The sequence below is a fragment of the Stegostoma tigrinum genome, chromosome 25, assembly GCF_030684315.1.
Source record: "Stegostoma tigrinum isolate sSteTig4 chromosome 25, sSteTig4.hap1, whole genome shotgun sequence".
In the NCBI taxonomy this organism is placed as follows: domain Eukaryota; kingdom Metazoa; phylum Chordata; class Chondrichthyes; order Orectolobiformes; family Stegostomatidae; genus Stegostoma; species Stegostoma tigrinum.
Window position 1 is genome coordinate 5,903,257 of NC_081378.1, and position 21,231 is coordinate 5,924,487.

The window sequence follows — 21,231 nt, forward strand, 5'->3', positions numbered from 1 at the left end:
CTCTTTTGAGCAGTGACTTAATTGGAAAATGCTTATTTTGTCTGGCTCATTTGGAGGGAACCTGCTGAGAACATGTTGGGTTGGAGGAAAGCATGTAAACCCATCCCAGTCAAACTTTTTTATTTCTGAATATGAGAGTCCAGGGTGAAATCTGTTAACCCTTTTGACAGTGTGATTGCAGAAACATCTCAAGATTGTATTTCCTAAGCAAGCAGCATCTGAAGACTTCAAAAACAGTTGTGCATGATGAGTGACTTGACTACACTAGCCAGAACATCAGGGCAGCAGGCTTTGAAACATTCTGCTTGTTAGCCTTTGCTGTCAAGAGTAACCCATTGACCAAAGTGTTTCTGTTTTCAGAAAATGAGATATTTCAGAGAAATTTCTTTTTATTCTTCTGAAGAGTGATCATGTGAGTGCATGTATTTGAGGACATTAGTGAGATAAGTATTTATATTCCTGACAGTGTATGTCAACCACTAATTGCATCTTCAGTGTTTGAGTTTCTTGTTTCGATAATAAACCTACAATTGTGGCTATGAAGAAACCTGATTGATCGAAGTTTTTGTTTAAATCCTGATTAGTTGGCATCTTGGTGACTGGAAAAAGTATTTTTTACTTCCTCCAGCCTTGGTTGTAACAATTCAGTGGAGGGAATGTGGTGAAACATTTTCCATTAGTTGAGAAGTGGACTTTAATATAAGATAGCAGCTAATACATCAAATTAAAAAAAAAGGATGGTGTGAAGGTACAAATATGCTGCCACATGGATTGGTTGAACGAGGAATAGGTGGCCTAGTCATAATGTTGTTGGACTGATGACCAGAACCCTAGGCTAATGCTCTGTGGACATGGGTTCGAATCCCACCCTGGCAGCCGGTGAAATTAAGTATGGAATTCAAAATCAGTCTCGGCAATGGTGACTATGAAATGATTTTTAAAGAAGCAGATACCATTGTAATGTTTAAGAAGACAATTGGCACATGCATGTGGAAGTTGGAGGACGGGAATGGTAGAAATAAGTAACCCAATGGGAGAAAGCTCATGTGAGGCATTTACAAAGCAGAGACCATTTTGGCTATTTTTATGATGTATGTATGTGATTCGGTGATTTCACCCTGAATAGTAGATACAGCAGCAGCGTTAACTTTTGTAAAATAATGTGTGCTTGTAAGCATGTGCTAATTTCTCTATTAAACTATCCAGACGAAGGAAGGAAAGACATGAACAACCTAGTGGGTTTTCGAGAAGACCGGATCCAGAGTCAGATGAAGATGATGATGAAAGAGAAAAAGAAAGGAGAAAAAGAAGTAGGTGCCATTGTGGTTTTCCAGCTCAGCGTTGCTACAGTTATTTTCAGTTTCTTTTTCACTCCGAGATCGCCAGTTGTTTCTGCCTCAGCAAAAAGTTTTCACCAATTGAAGGTTCTTTATTTTGTTGAATTTTAGGTATGGGAGGAGCAGCAATTGCCCCACCTTCATCACTTGTCGAAAAGGACAAAGAACGTACGTATAATGAATGTCATTGCATCTAAATTTGTTTTTGTTATTAAATATCTTTCTCTGATGTTAGTTAAATATTTTGTAAAGGTGTACTTCCTCCAGTACAGGTGTTTCAATGGTTTGAAGGTGGTAGCTCTGAGCACTGGCTCCTTTAGTTTTCCTCGGTTTTGTTTGTTTGGGACTACAGAATTTTTAATGAACTACTTCAAACACATTATGACACACCTCCAAAGCAGGTGGGGTTTGAAACTGGATTTCCTGGCCTCGAGGTGGATACTACCACTATGTTAAAAGAGCCCTCATAGAATTTCTGTGTATGTGGTTTCAGAATGTTTGTGTCAAGGATCTTGCTGCTTGTGTGTTTTGGGATTTCTTGAAATTTCCATTGGGGACTTGCTCTATCATAAGTGGAACTTTCTGTGTAATTTGACATACCTCACTGGCTCGTTTTTATGCAGCTTTGCAAGTTTGGAAATCCTTCCACCAATGGGCTCAATGATTTTTCACTTTTGAGTTTTATGTGAAGCATCATCATCACAAACATTGACTTGTCTTTACAGATGCTAATGGGTCTGCTGTGCATTTCCTATTTGTCTTTCAGGTTTCCACTGTTTACATTCGGTTTTAGTTTCAAAGTGGATTTTTACCTGTTCTCAGACCTGCATGCTGTCCTGACCCTGTTTTGAAGATCTCTTGTATTGAAAGAAAAGAATTATGTTTAATTAATGTGCAATAATTCAAACTGTTCGACATGCAGAAAGATCTATTTGCAGAGAAAGAAGACCATGAAGAACATGCTGTGAAATTGGTCAACTACCTCAGACTTCAGGAAAAGCTTCAAGGAGGCAGTTTAATGTAAAACAAAAGGGAAATTTAGATTTTGCAGAAAGATGAGGTGATGATCTAAGTGAACTGTTTAAGATCGTTGAAGAATCATTAGACGGTCATATAGTGGCAGTGTCACTGGATTAGTCGTCTAAAGAGCAAGGCTCATGTTTTGGGAACATGGGCTCAAATCCAGCAGTGATAGCCTGTCCAATTTAAATTCAGTTAACCTTAAATTCACCCGATTCCTTGTTTTTTTATAAGAAAAGCACCAGTTGAAAAGCTTGTCCCAATAATGGAACCATGAGACAATGACCGACTGTCGTAAAAATCCATTTTTTCACTAATATCCTTTAGGGAAGGAAATAGTCATCCTTGCCTGTTCTTGCCTCCATGTGACTTCAGAACCACTGCCATGGGTGCTTTGTTGTGCAAAAGAGGGATAACACTGACAGACCAGTTAGCATCAAGTTGGATGCCAAAAAAGACAAAGACACAAGCCCAGCCCGATTAACCACGCAAAGCTTTCTTTGCTAACGTCTGAGGGTTTGTGCCAGAACTGAGCGAGCTATTCCACACATTAGTTAAGGATAGCTTTAATAGTCATACTCTCAGAATCATACCTTGCAGTTACCAACCTGGACATCACCATCAAAATCACCTTGGTATGGCCTATCCCACCAGCAGGTCTGACCCATTAGAAGCAGCTTTGCCACTATGGTTATATGTAGTCAGGAGGGAACTGACCTGGTGGTCTTCCACATTGTCACGAAACCTCATTGGGTCCAGAGAGAATGTGTCAAGCACGAGGAAGAAAATATCCTGCTGATTACTGTGCACTTCCTTCAAGACAAAAAAGGAACTTATAGTACCACAGCTCACCAAGCTGGCCGGATCATGAAGGATGTACCTGCTGGACTTGACCTATGGGCAGATGGTGAGAGAAGCAAAGCGGGGAAAAGCTATTTGATCTTATCTTCATGAATCTACCTATCACAGTTACATCTGTCCTTAATTGGATGGAGCGACCTTCCATTTTCATGTTGAGGATATTCTCACTGATGCACTGTGACACTAACAGCGTGCTAAATCGGATAGGTTCGGGATAGGCTGAGTTGTTCAAAATTGGTCAAAATGAACTCCTGAAATAGTCTGGAGATTTTTTTTTCCCCAGAAACAAAATGTAAAACTGCAATTGTTTTCTATACGTCTGAGCAAAATTTGTATCTGGAGTGTTAATTTGCGGTTTCCCTTTTTTCTCAAAAGTTATTCCACCTTTCCAGTATGAGGATGAATCCAGATCTCGAAGTGCACCGAGCAAGGCTGCAATTCCCCCTCCAATTTATGAAGAACCTGAGAGACCACGATCCCCACCTGGTCCCACCAACTCTTTCATTGCAAATATGGGGTAGGTGCAAAGTGAAGCTAATCTCTTTTTCATAAAATTCGTAGTGTCGATTTTCATTTGAAACTTTTATAAGCAGGATTGATATTATGTAATATACTGACATTATTTGCATGCACTGCTCAGGGTATACATACGGTAAAACTCAAAACAGTTTAAGTGCAATTCAGAGTAAAAATTATTTTAAAACTAGCTCATCTCTTGACTCCCCATAGCCAGTTTACAATCTGCGAGTCAAAAATTAGGAATAGAATGGAATATTCCCGATTTGCCTCGTTGACTGCTGTTCCAACAACACTCAAAAAGCTCCACTTTGAAACTGAAACCAAAAGCAACCCATTTCATTGGCACCACTTCCACTAATTTAAACATTTACATCCCCATCTACAGAGCACAGTGGTAGCAGCGTGTATCAGATCTCAAGATACAGTGCATAAACTTATGAGGAGGTGATGACATGATGCTAATGTCTTTAGACTAGTAACGAGAACCCCAGGCTAATGTTCTAGGTGGAGAGTTTCAATCCCATTATGGAAGGTCACGAGATTCAAAATCAGTACACATCTGGAATAAAAAGCTAGCCTAATGGCGACCACTGTTAATTGTTGTTAAAAACCTGTCTGATTCACTAATGTCCTTTTGGGTTATGGTCTGATCTACATGACTAGACCGATAGCAATGTGATTGACTCTTAACTGCCCTCTGGACAATCAGGCAGCACATCCCATAAACAAATATTTTAACAAGTTGCCAAGGATTCTTCAATAACACCTCCCAGAGCTGCGTCCTGAAACAAGGGCAGTGGGCATCCTGCCTGCCATCTTGACTTAAAACAGTATCAACATTTTCATTGTCACTGGGTCAAATGTTAAGATTGCTAGGCTTCATTGTATTGATTTCCCATCATGTCTGCTTCTGTGATCTATGTTGGGCAGATTTTTAAATTTCTAAATTTCCTTTGATTCTGTGGGATTCACCTGATGGGTTAGGTTAAATTGCCGTCAATATTGTCAGAACTGTGAGAATGGTATGTACAGTAATTGACTGTTCCAACGACTACTGCTCCTTTTTCTGCTGTCACCATTAGGTGGCACGTTAATCTGAAAAATGCTTTCCTCCCCAGCGACTGTAACCTGTGCTAGGGAATTGTGTAAACTGCAGACAAACATGTATCACGTTTAGCTGTCAATCTCGTATTAAGACAGTTACATTTTTCTGATTTTTAGATAGAATTTTGCAAAATTTCTTTTCCCTTTTTGATTGCTTGCCAACATTGTGATGTTGCAAGGTGACGACTATTTCTGCTAGGATTTATATAGCTCCTGCTGTCCCTGAGAAGCCACTTTGCTAATGGAAATTGTATCATAACATCAAACGCACGAGCAGGCTGGCTTCGAGTTAATATGGCTGCAGTTTTCTATGACTATTTGCTTGCCTTGTGACACTGTGTTACAGGCGTATGAATTTAATTTGGCATGCCTAATGAACTGACCAGGAAGGGCTGCATAGAGTGTACTGCCATATTCAGCAAAATGTGGATCTTACAACCTTACTGAAAATTTTTAATGCAGAAACAAATCAAGGAAATAGTGAAAATGTTTAATTATTATTGAACTTTTGATATAATAGAACTTGCCATGGCACCTGATAGGAGTGTTGCTAAAATTTGACATCAAACTAAGTTTGTCAGGGTAAGTGACTAAAAGCTTAGTCAACGAATATGATTTCATTGAATTGTAAAAGCAGTTCAGCCTCCAATCCAGCCTCGGGTCTGTGTGGAGCTTGCATGTTCTCCCCGTGTCTGTGTGGGTTTCCCCCGGGTGCTCCAGTTTCACCCCACAGCCTAATAATGTACAGCAAAGATGTCATACAATCTCTATAGTGTGGAAGCAGGCCTTTCAGCCTATTGAGTTCACACTGATTATCCAAAGAGCAGTCCACCCACCCCCATATCCTTATAACCCTGCATTTCCCATGGCCAATCTGCCCACACTGAACATCCCTGGATGCTGGGCAATTTAGCCTATACATTTAACCTGTACATCATTAGGCTGTGGGGTGAAACTGGAGCACCCGGGGGAAACCCCCACAGACACAGGGAGAACATGCAAACATCACACAGACAGTCACCCGAGGCTGGATTCGAACCCTGGTAGAGCTAAAGATGTTGTGGGCTATGATATTGAATGTATTGTATGTTTTGGAGGCTTGGACAAGACATGATTGCTGACCTGGTGAGATGAAATCTCTTGTCTAATTGGAATATTGTAAGTCCAGTTGCTGTTGTCGTAATTGGACAATGGACTGCAGTTTATTGCCAAATCAAAGCTTCATTTACAAAAGCCATGTGAATTGCTGCAAGGAAAAGAGACAGACCTTTTGTGCATAGGGAAAGCATTTTGAAAGCATTGGCAACATGCATCAGCCTTCAGAAAAATGGGATAAAACATCTTAAATATTGCAATTGCGAATTCCAGACATGTTGAGTTTACAAACTTTTTTTTAAAAACAGAGGCACAGTGGCACACAAAATTATGCAGAAATATGGCTTCCGCGAAGGCCAAGGCCTAGGGAAGCACGAACAAGGGTTGAGCACTGCACTGTCAGTGGAGAAGACAAGCAAACGAGGAGGAAAGATTATTGTCGGCGACAGTGCAGAAAAAGGTACTTACACACAAGGTTGTATTACTGAGCCATATTCAAATATTGTTGATTTTATCAAAGCTGCTCTGCCTGCTATTAAAGATGCTGAATGAATATTATTAACTATAAGAATTTTAGAATAGTAGACTTCATGTAGCTTTTAAGGTTTGTGATTGGATCTCCTATGTTTATTTAAAACTGCCTCCTGTCAAGGTTGTGGGTGTTCATTGTGACAGAAATTCGAGTCAACTTATAATTAGCATTTGAATGTTGTACCTTCCATATGCAAGCTGCGCAGGAGAACAGAAGGGCTAAATCTGTGGGTGCCAGCAATGATTTAAAAATAACAGAAGTAATGCTTTGTAAGCTCAATTTGGAGAAAGGTGTTATGTATCTATTAAGGAGATGTTTTAACTGTTCATTTTTCTTACTGAAAATCACTCCATAGATCATTGGAAGATTTCTTTATGAAATATTTCCCTTCCTTATAAACTATTTTTCCACTTTTACTGTCCACAACTTGATCATTTGAATTACCTAGTTCTCTGTAATTAATTTAGCATTATGAGCTTTTTTAAAACAAGCCACCTCCAAGAAATTGCTATTGTTGGTAAGATTCTCCATCACCATATCCTGAAATGTTTATCTACAAGTATGAAAAACGTAAATGAAATGGAACTCACCTCAAGATAAAATATTAAAATCACTTGTGAAGAAAGGAGAGGAAAAGGCCAGAAACAATTTGCCTGACATGTTAAACATTAAACTTATTGAAATAAAAGCAAAGTATGGCAGAAACTGGAGACTTGAAATAAAAACAGAAAGTAGTGGAGAACCTCAGCAGGTCTGGCAGTAAGGGGAAAGAGAAAACAATTAACTATATTTTAAGACCATAACATATAGGAGTAGAGGCAGGGTATTCAGTGTATCGCAGGGTTTGTTTCTATGCTGTACAGCTTGATGACTGTATGAGTCTGCTCTCATGCAGTGTGATCATGGCTGATCATAAGATGTAGGAGCTGAAATTAGGCCATTTGGCCTATCAAGTCTGGTCTGCCATTCAATCATGGCTGATAATTTTTTCAATCCCATTTTCCTGCTTTCTTCCCGTAACCTTTGATCCCCTTGATGATCAAGAACCTATTATCTCTGTCTTAAATATAGTCAATGACCTGGCCTCCACAGTCCTCCGTGGCAATGAATTCCACAGAATCACCACTCTCTGGCTAAAGAAGTTTCCCTTTACTTCCGTTATGAAACATCTTCCCCTTACTCAAAGGCTGTGCCCTTGGGTTCTTGTCTCTCCTGCCAGTGGAAACATCTTCCCCACTTCCTCTCTATCCAGGCTGTTCAGTATTCTGAGATAATGGGAACTGCAGATGCTGGAGAATTCCAAGATAATAAAATGTGAGGCTGGATGAACACAGCAGGCCAAGCAGCATCTCAGGAGCACAAAAGCTGACGTTTCGGGCCTAGACCCTTCATCAGAGAGGGGGATGGGGAGAGGGAACTGGAATAAATAGGGAGAGAGGGGGAGGCGGACCGAAGATGGAGAGTAAAGAAGATAGGTGGAGAGGAGAGTATAGGTGGGGAGGTAGGGAGGGGATAGGTCAGTCCAGGGAAGACGGACAGGTCAAGGAGGTGGGATGAGGTTAGTAGGTAGCTGGGGGTGCGGCTTGGGGTGGGAGGAAGGGATGGGTGAGAGGAAGAACCGGTTAGGGAGGCAGAGACAGGTTGGACTGGTTTTGGGATGCAGTGGGTGGGGGGGAAGAGCTGGGCTGGTTGTGTGGTGCAGTGGGGGGAGGGGACGAACTGGGCTGGTTTAGGGATGCAGTAGGGGAAGGGGAGATTTTGAAACTGGTGAAGTCCACATTGATACCATATGGCTGCAGGGTTCCCAGGCGGAATATGAGTTGCTGTTCCTGCAACCTTCGGGTGGCATCATTGTGGCAGTGCAGGAGGCCCATGATGGACATGTCATCAAGAGAATGGGAGGGGGAGTGGAAATGGTTTGCGACTGGGAGGTGCAGTTGTTTGTTGCGAACTGAGCAGAGGTGTTCTGCAAAGCGGTCCCCAAGCCTCCGCTTGGTTTCCCCAATGTAGAGGAAGCCGCACCGGGTACAGTGGATGCAGTATACCACATTGGCAGATGTGCAGGTGAACCTCTGCTTAATGTGGAATGTCATCTTGGGGCCTGGGATAGGGGTGAGGGAGGAGGTGTGGGGACAAGTGTAGCATTTCCTGCGGTTGCAGGGGAAGGTGCCGGGTGTGGTGGGGTTGGAGGGCAGTGTGGAGCGAACAAGGGAGTCACGGAGAGAGTGGTCTCTCCGGAAAGCAGACAGGGGAGGGGATGGAAAAATGTCTTGGGTGGTGGGGTCGGATTGTAAATCTTGTTCAGTATTCTGTAAGTTTCAATTCGATCGCCCCCTCCCCCCCATCCTTCTAAACTGCATCGAGTATAGATCCAGGGTCCTCAAATGTACTTCAACTGTTAAGCCTTTCATTCTTGGGATCTAATAATCCTCAACGTCACTTTCTTGCTTTTTCTCCTTTATCCTTACTGATTAAAAATCTGACAGTCTTAATCCTGTATGCACTAAACGACCAGTCTCCACAGCCCTCTGTGATAAAAGAAATTCCACAAATTTGCCACTCTCCAGCAGAAGGAATTCCTCAGTTTTAAAAGGACGATCCCTCATTCTAAGATTCTACCCTCAGGTCCTACACTCTCCACAAGAGAAATAATCTTTCTACCCTCAAAGAATCTTGTATGTTTAAATAAAGTCACTTCTCATTAGTCTAAATGCCAATGACTACATGTTCAACCTACTGTATTTCATTAGACTGTCCCTCTGTACCTGGGATCAGTCTGCTGAATCTTCTCTGGTCTGCCAACAGTAGCAATATATCTTTCCTTAGGTAAGGAGTCCAGATCTGTAGACTGTTTCTAACAACCAAAAAGGCAGCTCACCACAACCTTCTAAAAGGCAACTAGGGACCGGCAAGAAATGTCAGCCAACCAGTGACACCCACGTCCCACAAATGAGTAGAGAAACCTCACCGCTCGCCTTCGCAAGCCTTTTTGTGTCATTTGCAAACTTGCCTGCAATATGTTTACTTTCTGTGCCTAAGTCATTAATATATATTGTAAATAATTGTGACCCCAGCCCTGATCCCTCTGGTTTTGACTCAAATATGACTGTTCCTTGGAACTGAGTGAATGTAGTATGATCATTTTATGTTGACAAAGTGGGTTTTATGCTGTTGACATAGAGGGAGGAAGAGTGAGTTGAACAGACGCTGAGGGTGGAAACAGCAAAAGTAGAATAGAAGGGCAAATACAAATGCAAGTAAATATCGAAAATAGATTAGCTTTGCTGAGAGAAAACCCATGCAAACTAGAGATGCTGTTCCTTTAACCAAATAAAATTCCAATAAAACACCAAACATTCCCAGTCTTGCTGTATGATTCAATGCTAACACCCATGTGAACTATGTGATTTGCCTTCTCAGTTGCCTCTTGTGGAAACCACTTTGCAGAATCACAATTAAAGGATAATTCTAACATAGAAGGACACCATTCAGCTTATGTGTTGGCTGGCTGTCTGATAAAGCAATTCACCAATTGTCATTTGCTCACTTTCTGCCTGTGTAGCTGCACAATCTTTCCTTTCAAATAGCCCTCTTGAATGCCTTGATCGAATCTGCCTTAAGCACTCTCTCAGTACCGCATTCCAGATTCTAACTACTCTCAGTGTGAGGAGATTTTTCTTATTTCTGCCATTTCTTCTTTTACCAATTACATTACATTTGTGTCCTTTTGAACTTGATGCTTCTGGTAATGGAAATAGTTTCAAAATATTTCAAGCGCATGTAATGTTGGACCTTGGAAGGATTCTGGCTGTTTTTAGAATTTCGGCCTTGTAAACTTGCTCTATTATTTCATTTTGTTCCAGTGGATAAAGTACACAGTGCATTGACTTTCAGAAGTTAGCTTTGTAGATTAAAGTGTTCCTCACTAAAACTTTGTAAAAGTCTCAATACATGAATTTATAGTGTTTTCTTGATTTGCTAACAGTAGAAATGCCTGCCACCACCAAGAAATCAGAAGCAAACCCATTGACGGAGATCTTGAAAAATCCCACAAAAGTGGTCTTATTACGGGTAAGGACTGAAAATTTTAACATGTTTTTTTTAAGCATTTTTGTTTAGAAATCTGCAAGCTCATTCAAAAAATGCATGTATTTTTGTCACCAGTCTTTATCTGCATGTGGCTGCAGTTCACGTTTCATATATTCTATACATCATTCATATGAAAATCCTAAATTGTAAACATTTTTTCAGTGTAAAAAAGAGCATTGCATAAGTCTTACTGCTGTTAAAAGCAACCAAGTGGCTGATATTTGTTTGTATTGGAGTGTCAGTTGTAGTTCTGTTTTGCAGTTGATTATAATTCTGTGAATTTATGACACATTGTTATCAGAATGATCACAGTTCTTTTATTTCTTATCCACATTTAACTAGAAGCAAGTAATAGAGCTAGAAGTTGACTTCTGGAACAGAAAGTCACTTGGTTCATTTATATTTTACGTAGAATATTATATTTTTCTGTGGAACTTATTAGATGGTGACCATCATTAACTACCAAATCTGGAAGGAATATACGTGCAATAGTAACTTCCTGTTCTCTGAAACCTCTATTAATATCAGTGAGTTATTGATTCTTAATTATTGATTGTTATTTAGTGTTGAATTATTTTCCACAACTATAATTACTACTGAGAGCACGCTTTATGACAGGATAGTTAAAATTTGAAGATATAGTATATACCTGTTGCTAAATGGGAAGCCTCAATTTTATCGTGCTTGTGGGAAAGATTTTTAATTGAGCAGCAAAGGCTTTGACATTCAAAAATGTATCTTAACTTTTGCCATTGAAAGTTAATTTTTGCATATTTTGCAAAGAGGACTGCACTTCTGAACAAGAATGTTGCTGGTGATTACTTGAAGTTTAATTGATTTGGTGTATTGAACCAATAAAGAGAATATTGAATTTAGAAGTCACTATAAAATATATTTTAGTAAAACGTGTAATGCATGAATCAAGCTTGATGCTGGCCTCACTTGTATAGTCCAGTACCATTCCATATTCATTAGTTTGTATTTGGTTTATTATTTTTAGAACATGGTGGGGGCTGGAGAAGTCGATGATGACCTGGAAGGTGAAACCAAGGAAGAGTGTGAAAAGTATGGAAAAGTGTCCAAATGTGTCATATTCGAGGTACGAACTTTGCTGATATGTACTTTATGTTGTTAAACAGAAAGGTAGTACAAATCCTATTTATGTACCTGTGAGGCAGCTCTCCTTCCCTTCATTAGATGTGAATATTGCTGGCAAATGTTGACTTTGATTGCCCTTGAAGGTGCTGGTGACAATAGGAGTAACTTGCTAGGTTGTTTTAAGACACAGTTAACACGCAAGCTCATTGCTGTGGATCTGGATTTAAGTATAGTTCAGACTAGGCAAGGGGAACAGGCTTCCCTCTCTGAAGCACATTAGTAAACTTTTTGCGTTTTTACAACAATCTAGTCATTTCATGGTCACTATTACTGGTACTAGTGCTTTTATTCTAGTTTTATTTTGTCTACTGCATTTTCATTCCCCTGCTATTATAATGGGATTTGAATTCACAGCTCCAGAATATTAGCCAAACTCTCTGAATTACTAGTCCAGCATTACAACACTGTGCTTCCGTACCCATAAATGCAGTTTTATCTCAAAGTGAGTCAAAACAGTTGCAATTTCTATTATTAATCAGGTTCATCAGCTTGAGAGGTAAAGTTCTACAGTGGAACTGACCCAACATGTTTACTCCAACAGCACATTAGACCACAGTACCAGACTTATTTGAGTACTGTATATCTATAAAAGGGAAGAAAATGGTTAACATTCAAAGAAAATTTTAAAATAATCTTTCTCTGTTCTTTCTTTGATACCTTATACTCACCCCACTCACTTTCCAACATAACTTTACTGCATTCCAAAGTGGGTGTATCACATCAGGACATTTCGGAGAGACATGGTCATTACATTAATTACAACACTTAACAAGGCCATTTGGCCCAAGCAGTCAATGTTTATCTTTCACATTAACAGTGTTGCAGAATCCCTTGTGTGGTCCTGTGTTCTAATGAAAGCAGCTGTAAATTTTCGAAGTCTGCATTTGCTGTCAACACAACACACTTGAAGAAGTAATCCATGCCATTGAAATAAAACAGAGAACTGTGGACTCTGAAGACCTGAAATAAAAACAGAGACTGTTGGAGAAATGCAGCAGGTCAGACAGCATCTGTGGAGAGAGCTGAAGAAGAGTCACTGGAATTGTTAAGTCTGCTTTCTCTCCACGGAGTTTGTTGGACCCGCTGAGTTTCTCCAGCAATTTCTGTTTTTGTTATTATATCACTGATTTGGTAACCAAATTTCACAGACTTCCACCAGAGGGCAAGGGGAGTGGGGAAGGGGTGACAAGAGCAATGGAAAAAGAGTGGTGAGTAGATTGCTGAGGGTGTCAGTGATATAGAAAGTGAGGCAGTGGGACAAGGATCAGTCTGTTTCATACTGTCCTCCTCTGCAACTAGGCTTCGATTTTGCTTCTCTGTATGCTCTTCTGTGAAAATCAGTGACTGACTGATTAGGCACCAGCAACCACAATCCACCATGGGCATTAAATTTTTAATTTCAAAAACACAGTTTGTTCATAAATTATCTATAAGTAAATACAGCAGGTACAAAACAGGTCTCTACAGACTTTGCAGAAAATACAGTGGAGTTTTGACATTCTTCATTAGACCATCAATCCATTGCAACAAAAGAGGTGTTTTCTGAAATTATTTAAATTCCCATTGAGGCTACAAGTTATCTCAGAGTAACAGGCCCTTATGCTTTTGGCAGAAAGAACTTAGCCAGTGCCTCGGTGGCAGCTGCCGTAAACTTGAGCATGTCTCTCTGCATGCAGCCCTGGCCCTTGGAATGTGCCAGTCTGCAGCACTCAATTGAAGTCAGCTTTGTGCACTGGAAGACCAATAGTTTCGGCTGGACCAAAGTCAGACTTTCACTGAGTTGGTGGTCCTCCAGGCGTAGTTGATGTTTGTCTTGTTGTGCATCCCATGGAACAGCCCACAGAGCACAAGAGTCCTGTGTCCCAGAGCTGCTCAGGGTGAACCTTGACAAAAATCACTGCATCACCCTTCACACATACTCTTTGCAAAATCACATTCCAGAAGGAGATGTGTGACAGTCTCTTCACCACTGCAGCCACTTCAAGGGTGGCCTGTAGTGGCAGTATGGGCGTGTATGTGGGATGAGACGGGCAGTGCCCTTCTCGCCACCAGCCAAGGTGCTTGTGGGAAAGTCCTGGCAAAGATGCATTCTGCCAAATTACATCGATCAAAGGTGATCAAAGATCATATTTTAACCCTGTGCTCCTCTTTCCCACACCCTTTGTTATTAGGGCACAATATATTCATCCAACAACCCATCAAGAAAACATAATTCATTTTAAACTAATTCCTAAAGAAATACTGTTATGATTCCAGGTGATGTCATTTATGGACATAGTAGATTTACATTTAACAATAAAACAGAAGTTTATTATGCAAAAGAGGTGCAGATAAAATAGAATAATGAGTTTTGAGAAGATTTGTAGCTGAGGTTTAGATTCTGGATGTGAGTTTGCTCGCTGAGCTGGAAGGCTAGTTTTCAGACGTCTCGTCACCATACTAGGTAACATCATCAGTGAGCCTCCGACGAAGCGTTGGTGTTATGTCCCGCTTTCTATTTATCTGTTTAGGTTTCCTTGGGTTGGTGATGTCATTTCCTGCGCTGGTGATGTCATTTCCTGTTCTTTTTCTCGGAGGATGGTAGGTTGGCTCCAAATCAATGTGTTTGTAGATGGACTTCCGGTTGGAATGCCATGCTTCTAGGAATTGTCGTGCGTGTCTCTGTTTGGCTTGTCCTAGGATGGATGTGTTGTCCCAATCAAAGTGGTGTCCTTCCTCATCTGTATGTAAGGATACGAGTGATAGTGGATCATGTCGTTTTGTGGCGAGTTGATGTTCATGTATCCTGGTGGATACAAGCCACTGAGAAAAAGAACAGGAAATGACATCACCAACCCAAGGAAACCTAAACAGATAAATAGAAAGTGGGACGTAACACCAGCGCTTCGTCGGAGGCTCACTGATGATGTTACTTAGAATGGTGACGAAACGTCTGAAAACTAACCTTCCAGCTCAGCGAGCAAACTCACATCCAAAATAGAATAAACTGATCTATTTACATATAACAAGCATTTAAAACTTCTGAAACACAGTAAAACTATAATCTCATTAATTCCAACATCATCCCATTACTGTACTCAAAACACCAGAGAGAATGCCCTTCTCTATCCCACACAGTGTCTAACTTGGTTGTGGCTGCATTTCCTGGTGAGAACCTGATAACTTCTTCCCTTAACCTCTTCCTTGATTCATCATAAGACCATAGATTAGGAACAGGAGCAGGCCATTCGCCCTCTTGAACGTGCTCCACTGTTCGATAGGATCCTGGCTGATCTTTTTTTCTTACTTTATTCATTAACTGGATGAGGGTGTTGCTGGCTCGGCAGCATTTAATCCCCATCTGTAATTGCCCAGAGTCAACACATTGCTGTGGGCCTGGAGTCACATGTAGGCCAGACCAGGTAAGGAAGGCAGTTTCCTTCCCTAAAGAACATTAGTGAACTAGATGGGTTTTTCCTGACAATTGACAATGGATTTGTGGTTCCTTTTTCCAGATATTTTATTGAATTCAAATTCCAGCATCTGCCATGATTTGAACCCAGGCTCCCTGAATGTTACCTGAGTCTCTGGATTAACAGTCCAGTGATAATACCACTAGGCCATCACCTTCCCCCTCTGAATCATCCTCAGTTTTCCTCATAACCCGTGATTCTCCAACTGGTTAAGAGTCTTGTCTATCTCAATGTTAAATATGTACAGGACTCTGTCCCCACAACTCTCTCTGGCAAGGAGTTCCAAAGACACTCAACCCTCTGAGAGAAGAAACTCCTTCTCAGCTCAGTCTTAAATTGGCACCCGTTTATTCTGAGACTATGCCCTTTGGTCTTAGACTTTCCCATGGTGAGAAACGTTCTCTTGGCATTCATCCAGTCAAGGCCCTTAAGAATCTTATGTTTCATTAAGATCACCTCTCATCCTTTAAACTCCAGTGAGTGGAGTGCCACCCCTGTTTAACCTTTGCTTACAAGACAATCTCAACATACTAGGAATTATCCTTTTGAACCTTTTCTGAACGCTAATGAAATGATATCTTTCATAAACAAAAGCACCAAAGTTGCTCTCAGTACTCCAGATGTGGTCTCACCAGTACTTTGTATAGTTGCAGTAAGACTTCCTTACACTTATACTGCAATCCCCTTGAAATAATGGCTTAACATTCCATTCATCTTCCTGATTACCTGCTGCTTCTCAGTTCTGGCTTCGTTTGTTTTGTGCACAAATCCTATTGTGTTGCAGTTTTCTGCAGTTTTTCTGTGTTTAAATATTCTGTTCTTTTGTCCTCCCTTCCAAAGTGAACATGCAACTTAGCTTAAAGTTGCTCAGCTTCGCACAACCCCTTCAGGGTTTTAACAAAATATTTCTGGTCTGGGACTTTTAAGCTAATCTCCTAACCTAATTTTACAATTATAAATTAACTTTGTCCTTTCTCAGGAGCCAAGTACCCTGCAGACTTGCCCTATAACTACATTAAAAAAAATTTTAGAGCAATGTGTTTCTCCCCGAAGCCCCTCAAAAATTCTAAATCTAATGCCTGAAAGCATAATGCGTTACACTGTTTACTTCGATTGCTTGTAAAATTCTCCCAATGCAAGCAATAGCCCGTTAGTCTCCAAGACAAACCCTCTCAGATTTTGTAATAAATAAATCATCTACAGAATTGCATCCATGTTAATCGTTAAATTCCCTTAGATACACCAAAAACCCACATGCCAAACCCATTTTTGTTCTCATAGCTCAAATTTAAAAATCCAAATGCTCAAACAAATGGTATTTTAAAACTATACAAATCATACAATAAACAGTTACAATATATTGACCCGTTTAGGTCCCAGAGTGTATTGTGTTTGCGGAAAGACAGATTAAAAGAAGGGCTGAGGTGACAGGCACAAATGTCAAGGTGTTGTAGTTTGGCGTTGTTTAGATGGACATAAAAATTCTGCTGTGATCTCCATGGATTGGTGCCTGTTCAGAATTTCTTGGACAGATCTACTGAGCGTAAATTTACTGCTGTTTGGAAGTATAATGATAATGGTGGCTGAGTGCAGCACCTGTGTGTCAGAACACTGGCTGTCTGCTTTCCCTGCTCATTTCCTTTGAAAAGCTTTCAACAAGCAGGATGTTTATGAGGAGGAAACATCTTTTGGATACTTCTAACAAATGACTCAAAGTATGACAGTTACACAACTAATGGCTCAAGGTCCTACCTCAAAGAGTCGGGTGGGAAAAATGTAGAGATGTAACTTTTAAACTTGACCTTTTGACTCTTTAATCTTATTGCTGCTCTTAAAAACTGTCCAGTTGTCCTGGGAGTCTGTGTGCCTGTTGTTGTGGTTCCAGCTGATGGTACTGATGGACAAGCCAGATCACAAAACGAGACCTGGTTTGATTTTTTTTTTATTCTTTTAAAGTGGTGGTCATTCACTGAATTGTAAGCATAAACAGTTCCAGAATCTCTTAACTGATATGATACATTTGGTGCATAAAAGAAAAAAGATTAAATTGCAAAGGACAAGCAAGCCATCTAAATTAGGACACTTTTTAAAAGGGTACTTAAGCATACAACAAAGCACACTGTTCAGCTCTTTCCCATCCCCATCACTTTACACTGTCAAATCCAGAAAGATTACTGCTTCATCTCAAACCTTTAAGTTTGACTCAACTGATTGTTTACTGTCAACTGTGGAGTTTTCTGACATGGATACCTTCAAAACTGAAAGCTTATACTTTCGAAGTCTTATAGTAATCTGCAGGTGTCTAACCAAACACTCCTGGTCTGGAAATTACCCAAACTCACTTTCTACTAAGGTGATTAATTTCCTGAGCGGTTTTGCACTCCTTTCTAGGAGTGAAAATATACACCTCTTAATTGCCCAAAGCATCCAATATCTGGGTTTCCTTGATTATTGTGAACCAAAAACAAGCAAGTGGACCTCGATGTTTACACTCTTGGTCATAAACTCTGTACAGTACCAACAATCTTCCATTAATGCACATATTAGATTAGATTATGATTCTGGAAAGACTGACTGGCCTTGTTATTTTTAAAACCCTTCACAAAATTAACGAAAGCCCACCAATTCGAAATCCAAATTCTAAAAAATGATATTTCTGTATTAGACACCTTTAATCACATTGTACCGTAATGTGAATCAGTGGAATGAGTGTAAATGTACTAAAATACACAAATGTTCTGGTGGCATGCTGCCATCTGTTGCCTTTGGAAGACGATGACCTGGTTTTAGCTGCTTGAAATATATATCTGGTTTACAATATCCAGAGATCCGTTGCTACTGTCCTGCAGCTACTTCTTGACTTCTGTGAACCGTAGGTTTTGTTATTTCACACAATCAATACCTTTGCTTAATTTTGCAGATTCCTGGGGCGCCGGATGATGAGGCAGTCAGGATATTTGTCGAATTTGAGAGGGTAGAATCTGCAATTAAAGGTAACAATACGGTGATAATTTATTTTCATTAATGAAAACTTACCCAGGGAATTCCAGTTTATCTCCCATGAATACATGAGCCAGATGGACAAACAGTGTCACTGTTTTTATCTCTGATCAATGCTCAGCTAATCTTAGCCAAGGTAGGGGTAAACGTATTCGGTGGCATTTACTGACTAGGTAAAGAGAAGGCACTCTTAATCCCGGAACTCTTGGAGGAAGTGTGTAAGAGATTATGATTTGAATTGGCTATGATGCAGCTGTGGTTGACTAGCTGTACTGTTCAGGATAATCCTGATATGCAAGTCACCCTGTACTGGAATACACCACTTTTAAACCTGCAGCTGCTGGGTTCATTCAGCACCTCATCAAGTTGTACAGTATGAGGAATGCAGTTGTGGCTGTGGGCCATGTTGAAGTGTGTTTGCACTCGGTTCTGAAAATATGAATGTCTGGTACATGTACAGTTTTGTTGAACCATGAATGCATAATGCAATGAATAAAGAAGATGCGTAAATTGGACCAAAATTCTCTGCAGTTTAGAAGAATGGGAGGTGATCTCATTGCAGCGTTCTGAATGGAGCTTGATAGAGTAGCCATTGAGAGATTGTTTCCTTTGTTTGGATAATTTAAAATGCAGTGACACAGCCTCAGGATGTGAAGCTGATCATTTAGGATTGAGATCAGAAAAAGTGTTTTACTCAAAGGATTGTAAGTCTATGGAATTCTCTACCCTAGAGGGTTGTGGGTGCTCTACTGTTGAATATATTGAAAGCTGGGAGAGACAGAGCTTTGGTCTTCCAGGAATTGGAGGATATGGAGGCTGAGCGGGAACATGGACTTCAAGTTGGGATCAGTTGTGATTGTATTGAATGGTGAAGCAGGCTCAGTTGGCTCCTGCTCCAATATTTTATGTCTACTGTGAACACACTAATGCGTGAAATAGTGGAGAGAGAGTGACATTTGGTGAAACACAACTCCAAAACAGGTTAGTATCTCGAGGAGGAAACTCAGGAAAAAAGTTCAATTATGAAATATTAGTATGTTGAGGCATATAATTACTTTTCATACAGTAAGATTAGAGTAAGCGCCATCCTCTGAGTTTGGATTTGAGATGTTGGTGAATTAAGATCTTTACTGTGAAACAAGCTTTACCTTGGGCTTCGAGGCCTGGAGGGAATAGTTTTCATCTTCAACCATTCAGCTTGTCACCAAATGAAGACTGTGGTATTTGCTGATTGACGAGAATGGATTGTAATGTTAATACTTAATTCTTGATGTTATTTTTGTTTAAGATCGTACAGGTTTCTGTCTACACCAACATGCCACAATGAGTTATTTTAAACTAAAAATTAAACAGTGTGCTGGAAATACTTAGGTCTGGTAGCGTCTATGGAGGGAGAATCAGAGTCACTGTTTCAGGTTGTTGAGTTTTCATCAGAACTGGGGAAAATATTGAGAGGTGTTACAGGTTTTGAGCAAGTACAGAGGTAGGGAAGCTAGGAAGTGAAGAGAACATAAGGGTAGGTTAATGATGGGGAGAAAGAAAGGAGAGATTGCAAGGCAGAAGAGATGATGATGCAGGACGGAAAGGAGGGGGCTGATAGAACAAAGAACAAATAATATGTTTAAAGGAAGAATTAATGGGAAAACACGTTATTATTACTAGCATGTGTCATCCAACGTCCAGCACACAGTATGGAAGCAGAGATTATGATCTGAAATTGACGATTCCAAGGTCCATCATGCCCAAAAACATGGAACATTATGTTGTGTGAAAGGTTACATTGGTCTCAGTTCAAAAGAATTTTGGATTTTCATGCACCTTTGTCATTGATTGCAGTTTACAATTTAGCATTTTTAAAACTAACAGTTGAGCCAGTTTCCCAAATTGAAGATGATTGTTTATTGTGTTCTTTCTACATATTGTACGTATATATTACAATGTGCATATGTGTGTGCTGAATCCCTTTTTAATTAAGATGACGTGATTAACTCCATGATGACAATTATTCTGTATAAATCCCTTGCTACAATAGTAATCGTTTTCGCTATGTTTTTGTTTGAATAATACAAAAGTCTGGTTGCTGGAATTGTTGAATCTTGCACCTCTTATTTCAGCTGTTGTTGACCTGAATACAAGATACTTTGGTGGCAGAGTGGTGAAGGCGTGTTTCTACAATCTGGATAAATTCCGCCAGCTGGATCTTGGTGATCTTTTCTAAAGACATGAATTGAAAACGTTACATCACAACAACATTCTGCATACAGTGTAAACACCCCCTAGGTGTGCAGTTGTGAAGGATCGGAAGAAGAATTAATTCTGAAATGATACGACCATCTTTAATTGTAGCTGGCGTTATATTTTTCCTTTCTTCACGTCTTCAAGACAAGATCTTGTTTCTTCCCATGGATGCACAGAGAGATGGGTTTAACATCAAAAGTCACTCAGAATTTCTGTTCGCTGGCCAGTGTGACATGTTTCCAATATGCTCATTTCCTTTTGATTGGGAGGACACTAGAGTTACTTTGTAGAATTTTCCATCAGAATTTACTTTGACTGTCAAAGATTCTAGAGTTTACTTTTGCCAGTTTCACTTGACTAATGGTTGGATGGTGACCTGATCCATAAACAAGTTGTATTTTTAGAAAATATTTTCTTGCATCAGCTTGAACTCTTGCGGATCTTGTTGAAGTTGGTGGTGATGATGGAGACATTATTATTCTACCTGTTCAGTCACTCCTTCCCTTCAGTGACTATTACTTGTGACAGAACTTGTAAAATGTTAGACTTATTCAGCTTTCAGTGAAATGATATGATTCTGAAGAAAATAATTATACTGGAACTATTATTTGATTACACAGTGTGCTCATAAAATATCAGTATCCAGTTGGAGGCATTGCAGTTTCTTGCTTAGTTGTCATTATTTCTTTTTTTAATTTCAGAATTCATTGATGAGAAGCAAGCTAGTGGCAGAAAATCTTAAATGATTGGAATAATTTCTGTAAATTACGTTGTGTTTTAGCTATGACTGTTTGGATCTTCAGCTTTATAAAGGGGTTATGATGAA

General features: G+C 40.0%; 1 protein-coding gene across 3 annotated transcripts in view; it reads left to right on the forward strand.

The window, feature by feature from the left end:
* Positions 1-21,231, forward strand: part of rbm17 (RNA binding motif protein 17) — a 34,290-nt gene extending 13,059 nt beyond the window's left edge. For 2 of the 3 annotated variants that reach the window (XM_048553887.1, XM_059654455.1), the window contains exons 5-12: positions 1,207-1,310; positions 1,449-1,505; positions 3,594-3,735; positions 6,245-6,396; positions 10,454-10,539; positions 11,558-11,656; positions 18,088-18,160; positions 20,282-21,231. In XM_048553887.1, the coding sequence (XP_048409844.1) occupies positions 1,207-1,310; positions 1,449-1,505; positions 3,594-3,735; positions 6,245-6,396; positions 10,454-10,539; positions 11,558-11,656; positions 18,088-18,160; positions 20,282-20,385 (817 nt within the window). In that variant the 3' untranslated portion in view covers positions 20,386-21,231. The remainder of the gene's footprint in view (positions 1-1,206; positions 1,311-1,448; positions 1,506-3,593; positions 3,736-6,244; positions 6,397-10,453; positions 10,540-11,557; positions 11,657-18,087; positions 18,161-20,281) is intronic. The other variant, XM_059654456.1, reaches the window with a different exon arrangement.